Here is a 23,074-nt window from a genome sequence, read left to right as displayed (position 1 = left end):
GGACAATTTAGAATCGCCAAAGCATCTAACCTGCATGTCTTTGGACTGTGAAAGGAAACCGGAGTACCCAGAGGAAACCCATGCAGACACAGGGAGAACATGCAAACTCCACACAGGGAGGACCCGGGAAGCGAACCCAGGTCTCCTAACTGCGAGGCAGCAGTGCTACCCACTGCACAACCGCGCCGTCCCCTTTAGTGAATCACTACCTTAATTTGCAATTTACCGGCATGGAAGTGGCTGAGGTGACTCAACACTTTCTTTTTTTGCCTTGGTGGGAGAGTTGTTCCGAAACGTTTCCAAATTCAATTCATTTTTGTACAGCCCTCTACACTGAGTGCTGCAGCAAGTTCACGGGTAAAATATAATTACACGCTTTACAAATTACTAATCATATAACAATTACGCATAAAGGTACAAAGTAATTTAAATACTGTACACAGTAAAACAAAGCAGGTCCAAACTGATTAACATACTGTAAATGGATCCTAACAATACTAGTCAATTAACTTTACTATTGGACTATGGCCAGTTGACAGCAGAGAAGAAGAAAACAAAAACTCCAGTCAGTGGCATCTCTGGAGAAAATAAACCTCTGTGGGATTCATGGTTGATTCCAACACAAAGTTAAAAGGCAAAGTCAGTCCTGAAGTGCATGCCATTAGTTTACTCTTGTTTCACCTCTGCCAGAGCGTACTACTCCCTTGGCTGGTAAAAAAGATCAGTTTTATAGAGGACAGCATACTTCCCAGACAAGAGGTATAGTAAGTGAACTTTACAGTTTCCTCCTTAGCTCTTTAAGATTCATCCAAATTCTGTACATTTTTCAAATAACTAACCTTGCAAAACAAGCATTTATGGGCAATTTGCTAAAGTGAACAAACCAGTCCTACACTTATAGATTATCATCTGCACATTCAAAGTACTATTCCCCCCCTTATTGACTTTGGTACTTGTCGCTCTAGATCTCTTTTTAAAACAGTTAACAGACTTTGTCAACCTGCTGTTAAAAATTCTTATTCCTCTCTTGAGCACTGTAATCTATTTTTGTACTATTTTCAGTCAAAAATTATGACCATATATCAAGGTTTCTCTACCAACCTTTTCTCATCTCTGTTGACCATTTCTACTTCTAAATCTTTAGTTTATCTAAATTTAACCCTACTAATATTGCTGAAGTAATATCTAAATCAAATAAATCTACTTTCCACTTAGACCCTGCCCCTACTCTACTGATTAAGGTTTGTACTGACAAAGTTTCTGCTCCCATTTCTCACTTTATCAACTGTAGTTTCCGCATTTGTGTTGTTCCAAGTGATTTAAAAATTGCTGCTGTAACCCCTGTCTTAAAAAAACCTGGCTCAGATCCTTTACAGCTAAAGTTTTATCGCCTAACCTCTAATCTTCCATGTATGGCTAAGATCTTAGAAAAGGTTGTTGCTGCTCAACTTAATAATTATTTAAACTTGAATAAATTGCTTGAACCTTTTCCATCTGGACTCAGAACACTACATGACATTGAAACTGCTTTACTTAAGGTAGTCAATGACTTACTTATAACCATAGATTCTGGCTATTCTAGTTTTCCTTGACTTAAGCGCAACTTTTGATACAGTTAACCATGACATTTTACTGTCCTGACTTTCAGCTATTGGTATCACTGGTGCTGCTCTTTCTTGGTTCACATCATAACTCAGTGATTTCCAGTATTATGTCTTCATTAAGGAACACAAATCTGCCACTACTTCACTCACACAAAGTATCTCTCAAGGGTTCAGTTCTAGGTCCAATTCTCTTTATCATCTATATGCTCCCATTAGGTGAGGCTATTCGTCAGTATGGTTTAAGTTTCTGCTGCAATGGCAACTTTATATTGGTGTTGATGCAACTGCAACATCTTCACCTTTTGCACTGACTGATTGTATTTTGGAAATCAATGATTGGATGACAGATAATTTTTACGACTTAATCCTGATAAAACAGAAATCGTATTAGTTGTACCAAATCTTTCCTCTCTACCCTTCGTTGGCTAAAAATTGACGTCGATGGGATCCTGGTTGAACTCTCAACATCAGCCTGTAATTTGGGGGTCATCTTTGATCAGCTTCTTACTTTTCAAGCACACATTAACTCAATATTACAAGCAGCTTTTCTTCATCTTCGCAACATTTCTCATCTGCATTCATTCCTCAGTGTGAAAGATACCGAAACACTCATTCATGCTTTCATCACTACCCATCTGGACTATTGCAATGCATTGTTTTATGGCCTATCGACTAAATATATCAATAGATCACAATATGCAGAATTCTGCTGCTCATTTACTTACACACACTAAAAAATATTCACATCACTCCTGTCCTCTATGATTTGCATTGGTTACCAGTCTTTTCAAGAATCAAATATAAAATTATTCTTCTCACCTTTAAAGCCCTCCATGGTTTAGGCCCTCATTATCTGTCTGAGCTGCTGCTTCCTTACACTCCTGCTTTTGCATTAAGATCATCGGACGCTAACTTGTTCACTGTACCTAAATACAGGTTAGTAACTATGAGTGGCAGAGCTTAGAGTGTGATAGCCCCTAAAATTTGGAATGCTCTTCCTCTCAGCCTTCGCAAGGAAAAATCTATTATTCATTTCAAACGCCTGTTAAAAACACATTTCTTCAATGAGTATTATTAATTTTCTTGTATGTAATTTCTATTGCCTAGTTAATGTGTTTATTGAACTGTAAAGTCTCCTTGAGTGTATGAAAGGCGCTACATAAATAAAACTTACTAGCCAACCCGCGGCGTACCATACACCACATAATCAGGCTGGTTTTTTAATGATTTTTAAGCACTGGGAGAAAAGTAACATTTGAAAACTCGGTAATGTAATAAATCAGCAAGAAAAGCAACATTGTAACAGTGCACAGAATGAACCAACACACAATCGTCCGTGACTGAAACCTGGCGGACCGTCCTCGCGCCTTCTCCTGCCAGACGGAGAGATGGGGGTGCACGGCGCGGAGGCTGGAACGGGAGGAGAGGAGAAGGACGTCCATTCAGCTCCGTCCATCATGCTAGTCTGCTGATTTCTCGTTCAGTATGCACAGCCCGCTCATGTGCCCACCTCCAACTTGTCACTTGAGTCGTCGTCTTTATACAGTTCAGATGTACGTGTGACTGACGTAGACTTTTCATTGCTCTGTGCAGATCTGGCTGCTTTTCTATATATAATCCACTAAGATACCCGGCCACGGTAGTAGTGAGATGAGAGGGGGGTGTGCACAAAGGGTTGGGATGTAAGCAGTGGGAGCGTATGAGTCGCACTTAGTGGGAATTCCACGGTTTGCAGCCCGAATGGGGTTCAACGGCTTACCCACGCCGGGTAGACACACGCTCAATGTCATGCATAATTATTTATCGAATGCTAAAAACTTCTGGAAAGACACGGTTGTCTAAAACGGGTTGGTGTGAGAATACAACAGTAAGTGAATGAAAAGATGGAACTGTGGAGAGAGCAAAATACAACCCAATAGTGAACCCGCGGCATAACAAACGCCGCATAATTATTTATTGATGGTTGAACACTTCTGTAAAGACACAGTTGTCTAAAAAGGGAGGGTTTTAGGATACAACAGAAAGTGAATGAAAAGATGGAACTCTAGACTTTTCATTGCTCTGTGCAGTTTTGGCTGCCTTTGTATATATAATCCACCAAGACACCCGACCACGGTAGTAGCGGGGGGGGTGTTGTGAACAAAGTGCAGGAGCATCTAAGAAGACGCATGTTTGTCGCGGATGCGAATTGCTGTATGTAGCATGTAAAACAGCTTGCTATGGTCACGCGGTCGAGCGTCATAACGAAAACTCGGTTTTTAAAGACTGCTCACTTCTTTGTGTTTTAACCTCAGTTGTAAAGGAATGTTTTAAGGACCCTATGGGGTACCTCTCGGTTTTGGCTGCTTTTTTATATATAATCCACCAAGATACCCGACCACAGTAAGAGGGGGGTGTGCACAAAGGGTAGGGACGTAATGAGTGGGAGCGTATAAGTCACACTTAGTGGGAATTCCACGGCTTACCCACGCCTCTCTGCGCTGGGTAGACACACGGTCAATCTCGTGCATAATTATTTATAGAATGCTAAACAGTTCTGGAAAGACACGGATGTCTAAAACGGGTTGGTGTGAGAATACAACAGTAAGTGAATGAAAAGATGGAACTCTGGATAGAGCAGAATACAACACAATAGTGAACCCGCGGCATAACAAACGCCGCGTGGCTCAGACGTGCTTGTGGACTCTTACCACAGACGAATGGGACTAACTGGGTGGTCGGTGAGTTTTTACGTCCGGGCAAATGGGCAGGCAGTGTGAATGCCTGGAGAGTGAGGGTAGACGCTGGCCGGTGAAAAATGAGTGTTGGTGGGCAGGAAAACGTCTTCCGTGTTCCTGCAGGAGCATCTAAGAAGACGCATGTTTGTCTCGGATGCGAATAGCTGTATGTAGCGTGTAAAACAGTTTGCTATGGTGTACGCGGTCGTGCATCATAACCGAAAAGTCGGTTTTTAAAGACTGCTTACTTCATTGTGCTTTAACCTTAGTTGTAAAGGATTTTTTTTAAGGATCCCATGGGATACCCCTCGCAAACAGTTTCACACGCTGCATATGGCGATTCACCTCCGCGAGGAACATGCCTCTATGAACAGTCAGCGTAGCTCGGAGGTGCATGACATGCACATGACATTAACCTGACCTGCACTGCATGTGGCCTCTACGACAGACAAATATAAATGACGCCATTTTTTCTGTGTCGTCGCAACCGAGTTGGTGGGCGTGGCCCTGCGAGTCGTCGTCGTATCCAATGGGCTTGGAGTTGGTGGGTGTGGCTCCTTCCTGCGTGCGCCATAGGTGTCTCACTTATCGGTGGCTTAGTGAATCCACGCCCCTTTTGGCGTGCTTTCCATGGTTGTCTTGCCTTAGTGAATTACATATATAGATTATTATTATTATTAATGATGAATAAATCTTTTTTAATTGGTTCACTCTTAATTTGTCAAGGTGATAATTGACAGGCCATGTGAGCAATGATAAAAGAATTGTAAAATGAAGAAATCAGTAATCAAAGTAAAGATCTAAGCTGCAAACAAACCACATGAAGTAACTAATTCCTAAATGAAATCTAAAACCTAAAAAGAAAAAGGAAACTGAGAGTCAAAAGAATTCAAAGGAAGTGAAAGAGAGATTTGTTTTGAAATGTTCATAATCTTGGATGCTGAGTAAGACTCCGCTCCAGCCTTGAAATCATGCATGAATGGCATTCAGGACTGTGCATTTAGCAATGACTGTTTTGTACTTCTAACTGTACTGTAAACTGGTGGTGGCCATCGGAGACATTAAGCACAAAATGTTAATCAAAATACAAAGCATCAATGTCACAGAATAGACGGTAACTGAAGAAGAACTTAAGCTTTATTAAGGTAATACAAAAAATTCTAAAAACCCAAAATGAATTGATAAAATCTCCTGAATCATGACAGCTCTAATCAACGCCACAGCCTTTAATATATGGCCATCATGACATTTGGTGTGCTTGACCAGGCAATTTTATGATTTTGCTGATACGTAAGCCAAACGGCCTGTGGTGGGCTGGCGTCCTGCCCGAGGTTTGTTTCCTGCCTTTTTCCCTGTGTTGCAAATTAAAGTAGTGATTCACTGTGGGATGCATCTTACATTTTTGACTAAGAATTCTGACCTTTTTCTTTAGTCTTCTTGCATTTTCTTAAGTGTTGGACTTGATAGGGTTGTTTTCTGACTGCAATTCCAGTTTGTCCCTGTAAAATAAACTAATTTGTAAGTCTCAAACTCCTAAAAACTGTATTTTGGACAGACTCCCTTTCAGCACAGTCATTACACTAATAATACCACCATGTCCTCCTTAACATTTTGAATCTGCACCTAAACAATTCTGCTAGCTGATATGGTCTTACTGTGCTCAGAATGTACCCAATTACAATATGAGGTTTAACTACATCAGGAGTTTTTGTGGTGTATATTTTTGGCTCTTTTTGAATATTTTCCCAAAGGGTAATTTTATTCATTGCTTAGGTGATTTTATGTGGCTTTATTGATGGCATCAATAATTTTCTATATGATGTACTGGTTGTAATCTTATTTCATGCAAGGAACTTATTTAAAAAATAAAGAAAAACTCATTTCAGTTTCAGATAAAAACAATAGAATTTGTTGTGTCTTTTTTGCTAGTTAAACTCCTTTTCTTCTAACAAACTCCCTTTTAGTATAATGGTCTTCATTTTTTATGCCATTGTAATTTTCATGACATATTTGGTTTGATTTTTTGTTTTTCACCCTGACTTCCTGATTATGCTTCCCCTCCTGACTCCCTTACATTAACAATAAGCATTGTCTCATTCTAGAGGAAGTCTTCCCTAGTGCAAGGCTAGCAGAGATGTGGCATAGGGCAGTATCAACTCAAAATTAGCCAGATTAACAAAAATGGCTCACGCGTGTAATTGAGTCCAATTTGGCCAACTGTAAGCCCTACTGATTTGTATTCCTTGGGATTCAAATTACTGAACCAAAGTTCTTTTTGTTTCACTTTTCTAATTTTTTAGCTTTCACAACCATATTTTATTACTGCTTTGATTGTTCAGGTTTTTGTTGTCTTGATTTTGCAAGACTTGATATGCAAAAGATATTTGATAGTATTTTCTGTTAATATTCAGGCCCAGGATAATTACATTTTTATCATGTTACTTATCTTTATTCATGTGACGTTATAAAGTGTGTGACATGCTTGTTTGCTGATTAGTACTTAGTGCAGGTATGAGAACCAGCACATGAACAGATTGTTGCTTGTTCTTGTCTTTCAGGTGTATGTTTCTGAAATTTCCAACCCCAAGTTGCGTGGCAGGTTAGGATCCTGCCCTCAGATGACAGCTGTCTTTGGCTCACTAGCTCTGTATGCGCTTGGTAAGAACCTTTTATGGATTTCATTTTTATTTGAAATTTTACCCTTCTGAATGAGAGATTTTGTCATATCCAAATATTTCAAAGGTTGGATGTATCAACTTTACTTGTTGCCTATAAAATGAAAATTCCTGCTAGTCATTTCTGCTACTCACTACTCCTTAATTAAGCAATCAAGCATGTTTCATTTTTATATATTGATTATAATCTGCACTATTATCATGTGTGCAACATGATCGTACAATACTGAGCATTGTCTCATCCAAGCTCCAGAGACCTGGATTTGATTACAAACCTGGTCACCATTTGTGAGGAATTTGCACAGTGAGCTTTCTTCAGATGCTTCAGTTTCCTTTCACATCCCAGAGATAGACATGTTGAATTAATGAATTCCAATAAATGATCCCAAAGTGCAGATATGTGGCAGTTTGTGTGAGTATGTGCTATGATTGCTTCCCACCTGAAACTTGTTGCTGTCTGCTACATTGCAATGAAAAAACCACATTAATAAATAATTTGATAAATGTACTGATTTATAGTAATTTTCAAAGCAATTCATCTTTATGGTTGGAAGTAAAACGTGCTTTATACATAGATAACAGCATATATCAAATGTAAAATAAGAATAAGAAGAGAAGTGTTCTCCAAAGAAGAAAGCCTACAACCAGGCATTACAGTGCAGCAAGGTTTGGGGATTTTGAGATGTCTGTGATATAAAATGCTTCTGTCATAGTTTTGCGTAGATTAAATAGAATATGCAGGATTTTTCATACAGAAGAGAGACAAAAAGATGACTCTGGGCTTTTTGCTGCATTCCATTTACCTCAGAAGTCGAATGTTGGAGCCGGGAATGAAATGACCCCTATTCAGAAAACCAATAGGGACACATCCAGGACTTGTTGTGCTTGCTCCATCAGAATAAGTAGCAGTTGATAACAATGCATTATTTGGTACTTTGCGCTTCCAAACACCATAGCAACATGACCACAGATAGACAGTTTGACAGTGCTGTGTGTGCAGCTGATTGAATGAGACACAATTAGACAAAAATGCTAATAAACATTATAATACTTTAGTTTGCAGTGTACGTCACAAGTTTGGATTCGCGTCATAATCTGAAGTTGGACAAACTTGGACTTGGCAGAGTTAAATCTGTTTCCGAATTGGAAATCTGACTTAAGGGGTTGTTCCAATTGAAAATTCTGACAAAGAACTCGGAAATTCCAACTTCCTACTGCAAATGGAATGCAGCATTAAACATTTCCCTTTTTTATAAATAAGCCCAGTCCAATATGATTTGTTATGTTTATCGGAATCAGGCATAGCTTTAAAACATTTTCTGTCTTCTCTTCTTCTACAGGACTGGCTCTTCCATGGCGCTGGCTGGCTGTGGCAGGAGAGGTCCCTGCTTTGATTATGTTGATTTTACTGTGCTTTATGCCAGAGTCTCCTCGTTTCCTTATCTCAAAAAACAAAGGAGAAGAGGCAGAGCAATCACTTGTTTGGCTGCGAGGAAAAACCTCTGACTATATGCGTGAATACAGAAGTATAGAGAGGAGTTTGAACTTGCAGGTAGGAGAAACCTAACCAGTTTCATGAATGAAAGAACAGTCATTAATACCTGTCCCTTAATAAATCAGCTGCAGTATTTGATGTATTTGAATCTCTATATATAAACGAAACCCAAGGTGGTAACTATATGTGACAACATCATGTCTGAATGAAGCTATTTAAGATCTGACTGCACAAGAGAAGAAGAAGAAATGATAGCCCCTCTAGCCAACTCCCCTAGTTCATATACGTTCACAGTAATGAATACTGCAAATCCAGATACATAAACACAACCCTGCATCTAAAAACTCTTAAACTTAAACTTTCCCTTAAGCACATCACATGATAGCCAGTGGCAATGTTCTTTATCAATTATTTCTTCTGCATCCAGCCTTTGATCAGGTACCTTTGCAGGAGGATGAAATAAATCTGTCCAGTAGATTAGTAAAGTTGAATCCTATCCTACTCCATTCTCAACAGAGCTGTTATACCCCATTTGAACTTTAAGTAAACACCAAACATGTAGTTCAGGATGTTCAGATTCATGATTTAGACTGCAGCGGTGTCGAACTCCAGTCCTGGAGGGCCGCAGTGGCTGCAGGTTTTCATTCAAACTCTTTTTCCTAATCAGTGACCAGTTTTCACTGCTAATTCACTCCTTAATTTTAATAGCCCTGTTTTGGAGGATTCTGTCCTCTGAATTGATTTCTCTCTTCATTAAAAGACAGCCAAACAGAAATGAGATGTGAAACGAGCTAACGGATGAACAGCTAAACTGGGATTTCAAACTCCAACCAATCTCGTAATGGGAAGCTGATTCTTGCTGTTAATTAAACCCATTATTTAATTCCATGGCTTGTTGCTGCTCTCATTCTGCCACAGCAGACGTTTCCAAAACTGTTGATTTTTCTATTTTTTCTAAGAACATTGTCAAGTTGTTTGGGTGACCTCGGAGATCAACCTTACCAAGATCTTTCTTTATTTTTAGATATTGTGTGATGGGCACAGGTGAGCTGCTCATGTTTTGTGTCTCATTATTGTTTGGCTGCTAATTAAGGAAAAAAGAGACAACTGATGGGCCTGAGTCAAATTAATTAAAACTAAGGCAAAAGAAGTTAATTAGCAGCCAAAACTGATCAACAATGAGGAACATGGTTAAAATGAAATCCTGCAGCCACTGCGGCCCTCCAGGACTGGAGTCTGACACCTGTGATTTAGGGCAAGGGGTTTTGAAGAGTTGATGGCACAAGCAGGAAACTGAGTTTTGTACTGTCGCTGGTAGTTGCACTCCCTGTGCTGTCAAGACTCTAGGCCAAAAGACATTTATTGAAGCAACACCGCCACTGTCAAAGTCAAGTAGCACAGTACCATCACGTCATTTAGATTGTATAGATACATGCAGTCCTTACTACTGTAGATTGACAGAGCTTATTGCATAAACAGTAAGACAGATATTATCTTAACTAAATAAATGCCTACACAATAGCTAATGCAGCAGGTAGTGTTACCACATTTCTGTGCCTAAACTCTAGTTTATATCTTGGATCTTGGTTCAAGATGCCATTGGGTGCCTTTCAGATAACAGTTTTCATGTTCTGTTCAGTGAAACAAAAGACAAAGTGTTAGGGCACAAGCAGTGTGATTGTGAGTCAACATTTGCGAGATAGACATATGCGCGCCGACAAAATAGCGCTGATTAAAATGTGCCGTCAAAATCGCGAAAGTTTCATTAAACATGAATTACTAGTTTAAAGCATATATAGGCCTAATAATGTTTATTTTAGAAGTCAATATTATGAGACACGGCATGCCATCAGCACGGCACGTAGATAGTCCTTAAGATCACGCCCTGCATATGTAGGAAGAATTGCAGCAAGGGCGTCCCACTCTCTTGGCCTCCCTCGCGATTTTGATGGCGCGCATTTGCCTCGTGGTTTTGTCGGGGCGCATATGTCTATAGCACTTTTGTCGGTGAAACGGTGTGATCCCTGTATACTCGTTGACAAACAAATAACAAAATTGATTTCATATCCATCAGAGTAACATCTTTCCAGACTCAGATCTATTGCTAGACCGACTCATGGTGGCGATAGTGGTGGTTACAAAACAGCAAGGCAGGAATTGGTGGCCCAAGTGACTGGAAAACAGAAGTGACATTGGAGATCTTTGACCTGTCAGTTTTCTGACCTGTGTTTGGAGGAAGAAGAGAGGAATTAAAAGACAGACTTGGGGTGGAATTACCCTTCCATGAGCTTCAAAGTTGTTTCCCATATGCACGTTGATCACAGCAGATACCAGTTTTCGTCTATGGTTGTTTGTTAGGTTAATATGGAAATCACAATTGCCTTAAGAGTTTGCGTAGCTGAACTCAAAAATGTACTGGATTCCAACTTAACACTGGTTTCTGCTCATATCTGATGGAGTAGTCTGTTTCTTACAATGATCTTGTGCAGGAAAACGTAGTTCAGAAAATGACTGCATAGACTAAGTGCGTATGTAAATTAACACACTATCACATAACATAATATAACATTGTGTCACACAGTCTCATCAAAATGAACAATAACCATGATATATAATATTCAAAATAAAATTGTCTGAGCGTTTAGAGATATTATATGATTAATAATCACAGTGATAATAAATAAATACATACTTATATACATGCATACTTTATGCCATACCCTCTCTAATTGAAAATGTAATGCTTATGTTTACATTTCCATTTCCATTTGTTTGATGAGCAGATGCTTTTATCCAAAGGGGGATTAACATAATCAAGTAAATATCAGTCTTGGGGATTGTTTAGGAACAAATGTTACAGGACAATATTACAAAATTAATATTGAAAGTGAAGAACTCAGAGCAAAATATAAACTCATAACAATGCCTAGATTGCAGAAACCTACCAGCTAATGTCAGTTAGACAGAAATTCACCAAATATGATAGTCTTCAAATGTTTCTTAAACATATTAAGGGAGTCTAAATTACAAATGGAGGTGGGCAGCTAGTTTATTTTTTTTCTCCAGCTTTTGGAGTTTTTTTTTTTTGTTTGTTTTTTCTGTCCACCCTGGCCATCGGACCTTACTTATTCTATGTTAATTAATGTTGACTTATGTTTATTTTTTATTGTGTCTTCTATTTTTCTATTCATTTTGTAAAGCACTTTGAGCTACATTTTTTTGTATGAAAATGTGCTATATAAATAAATGTTGATTGTTTGATAGTTCCACCAGCTAGGAGCTACACATGAAAAGAGTCTGGATTGAGATTTGATACCATGCAGAGGTGGCATCACTAGATGCCATTCATCAGCAGACCTGAGTGGTCGAGAAAGGAGCAAAGTACCTCAGAAGTGTCTTAATATATAAAGGTGCTGACCTGTTGACTACTATGTAGGCTGGCATCAAGGATTTGAACCTAATTTGTGCTGCTACGGGAACCAACATAGTGATTTGAAAACAGGGGTGACTTGTGCCTGCCGCGGTTTGTTGAACACCAAATGTGCTGCTGCATTTTGGATCATCTGCAGCAGCTTGGTGACAGATGCCAGTAGTCTTGCCAGAAAGAAGTTGCAGTAGTCCAGATATGACAAGACCGAAGCCTGGGCCAGTGTTGTGCTGCATACTTTATCAGTGATTGTCTGATAATTGTTCACAATGTTAATATACTCATCCATTCATTTCCTATGTCTACTTTTCACCATTCAGGGTGACAGAGCTGGAGACTGTCTCTGCAGCAATGAGCCCATTGCAGAAACTAACCATAGAGGAGGTGCCAGACCATATCATAACTCACAGGCCTACATGAAGCCATGCAGAGTTTCCAATCAATTTAACCTGGGATACAGAGAATAGCTTGTCCACTCAATAAATATCCCACACAGACAAGAGGAGAACAAGCAAACTCACTGTAGATAATATCTGGGCCTAGATACAAAACAAAGCTCCTGGCACTGTGAAATATCACTGCACCTCATAGTGCCCTTAACAATATACAGTATTTTATATTACATTTATACATCTACCAGACAGTTTCACCCAGGAAAATGTACAAATTCAACTCTACAGAAATAGTTATTTATATTTTTCACAAAAATGAAAGTAGGTTAAGAGACTTACTCACAATTCCATTTGTAAGGCATGGGTAGAAATTAAAATGGCAACTTCAGTTCACTATGCCACAGTGCCACTCATACATAATGTGATTCTTCGTGTGACTTTACCAGTAGGTCACTTTCCATTCTCAAATTCTCTTTTATATAGAGACACTTGCTTCCACCCTCACCTTTCATTTTTTCCTCAACAAAAATGGAATATTAGTAATTCAGCATTTAAGTACTAAGCTTGTTAATATTTCTATGAAAGCAGGATAATAAAAGCATCATTTATCTGCTTGTAAGAGTGAATAACTTGGTTTGTCAAAGCTGCAGCAACATTGAAGAACATTAGTGAACATGTCATTCTGATTAAGGGTCCACCTTCAAATTCAGATGTGACCTCCTAGTCCAGACCATAAGTCAGCTCTTCCACACATTTTATATTTTACTGCAGACCTGGCCAACAATAAAAATTTCTTAAAGATGGTTAAAAAAGGGGGAAAAAAAAGTACATTTAAAATCTGAAATTGAGCAATGCCAAGTAAGTCTGAGAGACTGACAATTCTGTGTAGAGGGCATGTTAGTTTGTGAATACAGCACCCATGTGTTCCATTAGAAGCAGGCAGGAGACAACAAGTACATATGACCAACTACATATCTCCTCCACAGGGTAAACTTTCCTGGTCAGAGCTCCAGAATCCCCGCGTGTACAAACCCATCCTTATCTCTGTGGGCATGAGATTTCTGCAGCAGATGACTGGCATCACTCCCATCCTTGTGTACCTGGAGCCCATTTTCAAGCAGACCAAAGTTATCTTGGTAAGTTACTGAAGACTAAAAAGAGAGTTTTGGCTACCTCTGGTCTATGGAAGTTCATTTAACCAGAAAGTCTGCTATCAAGAAAAGTCTGTTATAGAACAGGGTTCTGTGTTTCCATTGTAGCCACAGAAAATCTATTGCAGGCTCCAGGACACTGTAATGTTAATAATAACATTGTGTTCTAATAGTAAAGCTGAATTGTCATGTGTACAAAGTACAGTAAAATTCTTACCTTCTAATATCTGATCAACCTGGAAAACATACTGCGGTTTTGTATTTCCTCTTAGAATGCAGAATGTTTGTTAGAATGAACTACTTCTGTGATACAGTATATTGTTGCGGCCTCCATAGATTTAGCAACAGTTGAGTTAAAAACTGATTGCAGTAAAAAGTACAGGGTAGAAATGGCATCAACGTTTACACTGTGTCCTTGTTTGTCTTCCACCAGCCAGCACAATTTGATGCGGCCCTTGTAGGTGCAGTGCGGCTGATCTCTGTTACCATTTCTGCCAGCTGCATGGATAAAGCCGGGAGGAAGATTCTTCTTTTTGTGTCAAGTGAGTTACCCATGCCGCTTTGAGCAATCTGCATGGCATTTTTTTTTTTTTTTTTGGGTGCAATGGTCAAGTGATTTTTGGGAAAATGAACATATGATGTTTATTAAGTGCACAGTGGTGAAGGATAATCAAGGGAGATAAGAGAGCATCAATGAGACTCTTAGGTTGCTATTGGAAGACCAACAGGTGACGCATACCCCTTGGTCTGTGCTCTAGTGCGGTGACGGGAACACTGTGCTCTAAAAAATGGCGTTGTCCTTCATATGAGATTCTGACTCTCTGTGGTCATAAAAAATCCCTGAGCATCTTTCGAAAGGAGTAGAGTGTTTCCTGATGTACTGACTAAATGTCCCACCATAGCCTGGTCATTCCGGCCTCATAATCATCCATCTTTTGTCCCTTATTGGCTAACTATCTCTCTCTCCTCTTTACCGCATAATAGCTAATGTGTACTGAGTGAACTGCCACATAAATGGCTGCTAACACACCATTCAGATGGATGCTACACATTGGTGGTAGGTGAAGTGGATCCCCTCTGTCTATGTAAAGTGCTTTGAGTAGTGAGAAAAGTAGGCTGTAGTGTCCCACCTAGTGCAGTGAGAGAGGGTTCATCATTATAGACACCATAAAAGACAAAGCCTGACAGCAAGGGAAATGCCTTAGCTACAGTTCTCAGTCTCCTAAGTACTTTCAAATGTGTAACATTCTGCACCTCAAGTATAGCTACAATAGCCCTATACAGGCAGCAAGAACTGTGCCTTTTTACCTCTGTAATTTCAATAAATGACTCAAACAAACCATAAGACACAAATAAAAGGACAAAAAATTAGTAATTCATATTGTAAAACATTGCATGACTAAGAAAAAACAATTAAAAACTAAAGAAAGCAGTATACCCCAACTTCACTTTTTTTAAATGAAGGAATAGTCAGAACATAAATACCTTGAGCGCTTAGCACTTGTTGTCTCATGAATTAAGCCTCCAGGATTTGAATTGGATGCCCAGTCGATGTCAATGTGGAGTCTGCATGGATTTTCTCTCCCTCTATTCCTGGTTTCCTTCTACAAAAATGCAGGTTAAGATGACAGATAATTCTAAACTGGCCGTGTATGAGTGTGGGCATGCACACAAGTAGGCCATGTCATGGACTGATACCCTGTGAGTACTGTTTCCAGCCTTGTAACTAATTCTGAAGAGACACAGGCTACAGACCCCTATAACCTTTAACTGGATCAAATGTATTTAAGAATATCATGGTATTATTATTACAGAATATAACTCAACCAGACAAACGATAGTAACATATGCCTCAGAAACAATCCATTAAAAAACCTTAACATTCAATCCCCCACCTGACAAAGGAAGCAATGTAGATACAGAGTCCCATCTAAAATAGTTCTTTTATATTAGACAAACAGTCTGCGCAATAAAAAGTTAAGCTATGGCCCTCCATGTTACCTTAGAATTATATTATTGAGTTCCTGCGAAGTTCTGAAAAGGTTTTAAATGGATCTTCGTAAAGAGAATTAGATTTATTCCATGTTGAGATAATACAGAGCCACTCTTTCCCACTGAATCATATAAATGTTGTATTAGGACTCTTCCAGGTAATACAAATAAGTATTCGGGAATGTGGTATAGTATTGATGAAGAGTGTTTAATAAAATTATGACATGATGGCACAAATTGGACAAAACTACATTCTCTGAATGGCTGAATTTCATTCTTTTTTCTGAGATGTGAACTGAAAGATAAGGCTATAGAAAATATTCACATTCTGCTTACATGCTCACTATATCAATATTTTAGGAGTAGAAACAATGTTAGGTAACACATCCCAATGAAAAATCTCTCTTAAAAATCGCAAATCTGTTTTATTTGATTATTCTTATTGAATTAGAACTTTTTTCAAATGTCAGTTATTATTTGCTGCCACATATCCTTGGTAGGGATTGAGTTTTAGACTCTAGACTTCTAGAAGAAGCTTCTCTTAGCAGTAGGTGATGGCATCATATCAGATAATTCATGTTTCTGTAGATTTATACATTTCCATTTAAAATCCTGAGTATTTTTCTACACAGTTTGTTTTGTTACATATAATAGAAATAATTTTTACATTTATTCACAGTGGCACAGTGTGAAGCACGGCTGCCCCACAAATCTACCATCCAGGGTTCAATCCTCATCCCTGGTTTTTGTTTGTGTATAGTTTGCATGTTCTCCATGTGTCTGTGTGGGTTATTCTCAGGCTTCTCAATCTATCAGAAAGCTCCTTTTAAATGACATGATTTCCTCATCATTTATGCAATAAGACGGTATGTACAAACCTCATATTTAATGGGAGATCATATAAATTAATTTTACTCAACTACTATATTAGAGGAGAAGCATGATGTAATAACCAGGATAAAATTCAGGAGATACACATGATTGAACTATTAGGATCTAGTGAAAATAATATAATATAGTTCACTGTGTTTTGTCAGGGCACATATGCCACATTTAAAATTCTTAAATTTAACTTTAAGAGGGCATATTTTGAGCACTTGCATCACAATCTAAAAATATACACTAGGATAAGCGTTTACAAGGGGTGTCAGTTAAAATGCAGTAGAGCAGGTTTAAACATATATTAATAAATGCTGCTGGACTAGTTCATCCTGAAAGTTAGAAGTTGTAAGAATTTAAACAGAACTCTACAAGGGGTGTATAAGGAGCTAACAAGAACCTGCAAAGAAAAGAAAAGCTCAGCTATATAAGGCATACAATGCAAACATTAGGATGGCAAGAAAATACAATTAGAGAGAAATATTGCAGAAAAGGCAAAAGATGACCCAAAGTGATCCGTTCAACGTTTTAATGGTAAAAGAAAAGTCAAGGAGGAAGTGAAATCCAACAGTAAGAGTAAGAGTGTACTAAAATATTAAGTTGGTGAAATAGCTAGTATTCTAAACTTGCATTTTTTGAAGGTTTCACAATGTGAGGTTGACTAACCTCGCAATAGTTACAAGAACTACTAAGGAGGCACTTAGTGACTTGGAAATTGCAGAGAGAGAGAAAGAGATTAAAATGGCTGAAATCAAATAAATAACAGATAACATTTATCCTTGATTACTTAAAGAAGTGTGCAAGGGCTTGTTTATACTTCACACTCAGTATGCGTACACATCAGCAAAAAGTCGGGGTGGGGGTAAGTGCAGTGTGCTAAAAGTTGAAATGTGACGTTAGAGTCTCTGGTTACTATCTACATGTGACAGAAAGCTTTATAGCTTTACAGATCCTACAAGATCAATGTGGGTGCTGCAATGTTTGATGAATGGTTTTATGTGGTGAAGCAAAATGGCAACATACAGATGCGTTCATGGTGCTTTTATATTCAAGCGTTGCATATTCCCTATCGTAATGACACAATACATTTTAAAAGTCTCACATACCGTCTTCTGTGCCGTCTTTTTTTCTAAGTCTTCCTCCGGTCCTGACAGCAGCGGCAAACAGCAATAGATCACCACACAGGACACATTAAATGTATGATATTCCAACTCTCTGCACATTTAGAATCCTAAGATTTACACTTTATATCACTTTCATGATGAAATGCATTAAAGTATGTATGTTACATTTTACAGATAAATCATTCATTTTGTTTAAATAATGAATATTGTTAATAATTATACTTTGTAGTACACATGGGAGTGACCCGGTGGCAGAGCGTAAGGCGCTGCTGTCTCGCAGAGAGTCACGTCGCTGGTATTCTCTGCCTGGTGTTTACATGTTTTCCTGCTGGGTTTCCACAGTGTGCTCAGGTTTCCTTCCTAAGATATGCAGATTTGGTTACACTAAAATGACGCTAGTATATGTGAGTGCTTGTATTCTCCTTGCAATGAGCTGATGCCTCGTCCAGGGATTGTTTCTGCTTCGTACCCAATGCTAGCTGGAATGGACACATCCCTGGACTGATGGATTTAATCATTAAACATTCTTTTCAGAGATATTGCGGTAAGGTGTCATCAGAGTTTAATGGGTGTTCCAGGCAATTCACAACGCAGCGAAGCCGAACCTGTTCTCACCGTGATAATATCTCACACTGCCACCTGGTGGATTCCTCCAGATTTATGTAAAGTACGCGTACAAGTATAAACAGTACAACGCTTGCGTAGCAGGAGCATCCACTGCAGTATGCATCGCGTCGTGTGAAGTATAAACCCGGCCTAAGTATATATATAAATTGATGTTTAATTTGAAATAAAAATACTCTGCACAATGGTAAATTTCAAATGACTGGGAGTAGTTATGTTATCCCATTATATAGTAAGGGTGAACAGGCTGATCCAAGTAACTATAGACCAATATGCCTGCATCACAGGAAAATTAAAGGAAAACATTATCAAGCAATGGTTGAGCATCACATGGCAAGAACAAGAGTGTTAGTGAATAGTCAGGATATGTTTGGACAGGGGATATCATGTTTCATTAATATGAAGGAATTCCATGTGAAAGCAACCAGAGCACATGAAGATAGCTTAATTTCAGGAAGTTTTAGGTAAGGTTTCACATGAGGGTTTAGGGATCAAACTGTGGGAGTTGAAGTTCAGTGGGAGTTCAGGGCACAGTATATTGATTGGGTGAAAAAATGGCTTAAACACTGGAAGCAAGAATGTTATGACCTTTAGTGTAATTAAGTGAAGTTAAAAGTGTTGAGTTTTCCTTGGGGATCAGTGTTGAGGCTACTGCTCATATATATATATACCTGTATAACTCTATGGACAAAAGTATTGGGGTGTCTAACCATTACACCAACAGGGATTTAAATGACATTGCATTCAAATACATAAGACTTTAATATGGAGTTTATTGCCCCTTTGCAGCTATACCAGCTGTTTTTGTGGGAATTTGTGCTCATTCATTCTGTAGAGCATTTATGAGGTCAGGCACTGATGTTGGATAAGAAGGCCTGGCTCACAATCTTCGTTCCAGTTCATCCCAAAGGTGTTCAAAAGTTTTGAGGTCAGGGATCTGTGTGGGGCAATCAAGTTCTTTCACACCAAACTCTTCAAATCATGTCTTTATGGACCTTGCTTTGTGCACTGGGGCACAGTCGTAAATAGAAAAGGGCCTTCCCCAAACTGTTTCCACAAAGTTGGAAGCATAGTGTTGTCCAAAATGTATTGGTATACTGAAGCATTAAGATTGCCTTTCACTTTCAAAATAGCCCAATACCATTATCCTCCACCAAACTTCACAGTTGGAACAGTGCAGTGAAGCAGGTGACGTTCTCCCGGTATCCCCCAAACCAAGACTTGTCCATCTGACTCCCAAAAAGAGAAACGTAATTCATCACTCTTTAGAATACATTTCTACTGCTCCACAGTGCAGTGTCAGTTTGCTTTACACCATTCCATCCGACATTTGGTATTGGACTTGGTGATGTGAGGCTTGCATGCAGTTGTGTGGCCATGGAAACACATTATATGAAGTTTTTGTGTTTAAATTAATTCCAGTGAAAGTCTGGAACTCTTCAGCTATGGAATCAGCAGAGCCTTGGTGATATTTACGCACCATGCACCTTAGTAGTCGCTGACCCCGCTGTGTGACTTTACGTGGTGTTCCGCTTCATGGCTAGGTTGCTGTTGTTCCTGAACATTTCCAATTTCCAATAATACCACTTACAGTTGACTGTGGAATATTCAGCAAGGATGAAATTTCACAAATCATCTTTTTGCAAAAGTGGCATACTATCACAGTACAATGCTTGAAGTTACTGACCTCTTCAGAATGACCCATTTTATTTCACAAATTTTTGTAAATGGCTAGGTGCTTGATTTATACACCTGTGGCAATGGGTCTGACTGAAACACCTGAATTCAATAATTAAGAGGTGTGCCGCAACACTTTTGTACTATATGCTGTGATCATATATATATATATATATATATATATATATAGTCAAAAAATATGCAGACAAAACAAGCATAAAGAGTTGGGGAAGCCTCCCCATATAATGTCTGGAGTGCAGGGAAGTCAAAAGTGTCTGATAACGGTCTCTTTGATAACAATAGACAATCAAATACAGACTAGGTGGAGCTTTTGTCTTGAAATGGCAGGAAGGGAGTTGAGAAGTTAGAGGAAGTGGAAATGATGTTTTCAGAAGAAACGGAAGTGGCATCATTATTTGAAGCTGGAAGTGATGTCATTGGTGGAGACGGAGGTGATGTCTGATTGAGACGGAAGTAGAAAATAATAGTTATTCCTCTGTTGCTCTATCAAAAGAGGGAAAATCTCTTTTATACTGTATCTCTTTTATACTGTATATATATATATATATATATAAATATATATATATACACATATACAGGGTGAGTGAAAATTAAGTTAACAGTAATGGTACTGCTATGTATATACTTATATACGATTTTTGTGGACTATTTATGTGCCACATATGGTACATGTGTTGAACGTGATGGCAAGCAGGTTGAGACTTTGATGTCAATCATCTTGCACATATGAAGTATGTTTTGTGAATAAACTGTTTCCGCCATTCAAATGTTAACATAATTTTGACTCACCCTGTGTGTATATATTTATTGGTATCACTGAGGCATACCCCTAGATCAAATAGTTTAAAGGGAAAAACTTAAACAGTCTTCTTCCTCTTTCAGAATGCAATACAATTCTTTTCCTCTTCTCCTCTACGTGTCCTTATCACTGTGCTATTGTCCTCCTCTTTTCCCAACTCCAACTTGCTTGACTGTTATCAAAGTGTACCCACGAAGCAGGTCAGGTGAAAACTTCTTAAACAAAGAAATCATCCACCCTGCAGCTTCCCCTGGTAGCCTGCAAGAAGCAGGACTGCCCACTGAAACTATAACTCCCATGGAGCCCTGCAGGTGTACACATGGGAGATCCACCAGAGGGATGCCGCCACATATAGTATTGTGGAGCACATGGACCTGGGAGGCTGCTTCCCTCCATCCATTTATTATGAAGGCTTCCTGCCTGGGTAAGGAACCATCCATTGCAGTCAGAATGACAGCCAATAGTATCCTCTATGACTCTGTAAACACGTGATTTTGATGAGAAAACAAATAACAAGCAGGTTAAGTTTGTAGATCAAACTAAACTAGGTGGGATAGAGGATAATGTAGAAACAGCTGAACTTACAGATGAACCTGTAAAGAATACAGTCTGAGGTAGATTTTTAGTTGGGATAAAATACACTGTATATAAATGTAAAGTATTACACATATGAAGTAAAAATGCTAGATTTGAATGCATGATCGGATGTTTGAAAGTTGAAAGTACACCCTATGCAAAGGACCTGGAAGCTGTAGTGGACACTTTCTACATTTAGACATTGTACAGAAGCAATAAAAAGGCTAACAGGATGTTAGGATATATAGCAGCATATGTTGTGTACAATTCAAGTTAGATTATGCTTAAATTATATAGCTCACTACTGGGATCTCACCTAGAGCACTGTGTGCAATTTTAGTTTCCATATTACAAAAAAAAAGAGGTAGCAGGGCTAGCGAAAATCCAGAGAAAAGTGATTATACTGGTTGCAAAACTCTAAGGTATGAGTTATTATGAAAAACAGAAGTAGCTGAACATTTTTACTTTAAGGAAATGGAGATTAAGAGGTTGCATGATTGATTTGTTTACAAATATTAAGGAAATTAAAATGGTACAGTAGGTGTAACTTGTTACTTTAAAGTAGAGTCTTGAAGAAGAACACTGTTATAAAGTTTTTCTTCACACAGAGAATCGTACTCGTACTGAATACTGTATTGTGGTAGCCAGTAGTACTTTGTGGACCTTCAAAACTCGACTTGATGTCATTTTAGAGAAACTGGGTCAATAAGACTGATGAGCTTTTTGGGCTGAATGGCCTGTTCTCATAAAGTTGTTTTAATGTTTAACACAGATCACATTATAACTACATCAGCTGAAGGTGTTCAGTAGTTAAACTATTGGGTTTTAAGTTTCTAGTGATGCCGTCTTTGCTTTAAATGTGGCCTAACTTATCATTCTACAGGGTGGTCCAGATCTAATTATGCAGATCCAGATCATCTGGATGACTTTGATTTATGCGAGACGATTCCAGTTTGGCACAAAGGCGATTCTTCATGTCGAAAGTTTGCACACTTCTTGATGGTCCAGGATTTTTTGGGTGATTGTCTATGTAATAAACTTAATAAGTTATAGCGTAATGAAAATTGCATAATTAGATCTGGACCACCCTATAGAGCATCCTTCATTGAATGTCATACGTTCGTCACCCATCAACTGGTATTTTATTTCTTCCACAGGCATCCTGATGTTCCTTTCCACACTTAGCATGGGTTTGTACACGGACCTCATACAGTCCCACTACAATGCAAGCTTAGTCGACATGTCTTCAGTAGTGAACTCCACCCAGTCAGATGTGCTGTACGGTGTCAAGAATCCCCTCACCTTGATACCGCTCATCAGCACCATGGTCATCATATTTGGTAAATATCACTACTGTTGTTGCATAGATGATGAATGTTTTAATTTCTTACAGCAGGCTATTGACAATGTTCAGCAGTGCATGACTCCTCTCACAGGTTATATTAAGTTCCTTTTCTTTACTTACCACTTGTAATGTGTTCCCCTTTAACTACCACTTAATTGTGCTCATTATATTTTAGCTAAAAATACTTTTACTTGCTGAATCTGAAATATAGGAAACTTTTAAACATACAAATTTACATAGACTGCTGTTCCCAAGACTTCACTGTCAATTTTTAATATTGGATTATTCAACATCCAGTTCTACCTAAAGTTACTATCGTTGCACCAATTCCTTAGTCAGTCTCAAGTTCAATTATTACATCAAGTTAAAAGGCAGATTTAAGCTTGACTTCCTCTTGCAAAATAAAGCTTAGACACAGGAGTACTGGTTTGTTGATATGACTGTTTGTTCAACAATCTTACAACCTGTGGAAAGAAACCGTCTCCGCCTAAGCTGCTGTGGTTGCCAGTGGTCTTGCACAATTTGCCGGAAGGGATGAGTCAGTAAAGCAGCTGTACAGGATGGCCAAGGTCTTTA

The 23,074-nt window shown here is 38.6% G+C and overlaps 1 protein-coding gene across 1 annotated transcript in view; it reads left to right on the top strand.

Annotated features, from left to right (window-relative positions):
* Positions 1 to 23,074, top strand: part of slc2a6 (solute carrier family 2 member 6) — a 44,764-nt gene that overhangs the window by 13,565 nt on the left and 8,125 nt on the right. The window contains exons 4-8 of the mRNA XM_039763872.1: positions 6,880 to 6,979; positions 8,337 to 8,548; positions 13,297 to 13,446; positions 13,895 to 14,003; positions 22,311 to 22,493. Of these exons, the coding sequence (XP_039619806.1) occupies positions 6,880 to 6,979; positions 8,337 to 8,548; positions 13,297 to 13,446; positions 13,895 to 14,003; positions 22,311 to 22,493 (754 nt within the window). The remainder of the gene's footprint in view (positions 1 to 6,879; positions 6,980 to 8,336; positions 8,549 to 13,296; positions 13,447 to 13,894; positions 14,004 to 22,310; positions 22,494 to 23,074) is intronic.

Source organism: Polypterus senegalus, chromosome 9, assembly GCF_016835505.1.
Source record: "Polypterus senegalus isolate Bchr_013 chromosome 9, ASM1683550v1, whole genome shotgun sequence".
NCBI classification, from domain to species: domain Eukaryota; kingdom Metazoa; phylum Chordata; class Cladistia; order Polypteriformes; family Polypteridae; genus Polypterus; species Polypterus senegalus.
This window is presented reverse-complemented; position numbering and strand designations above follow the sequence as displayed.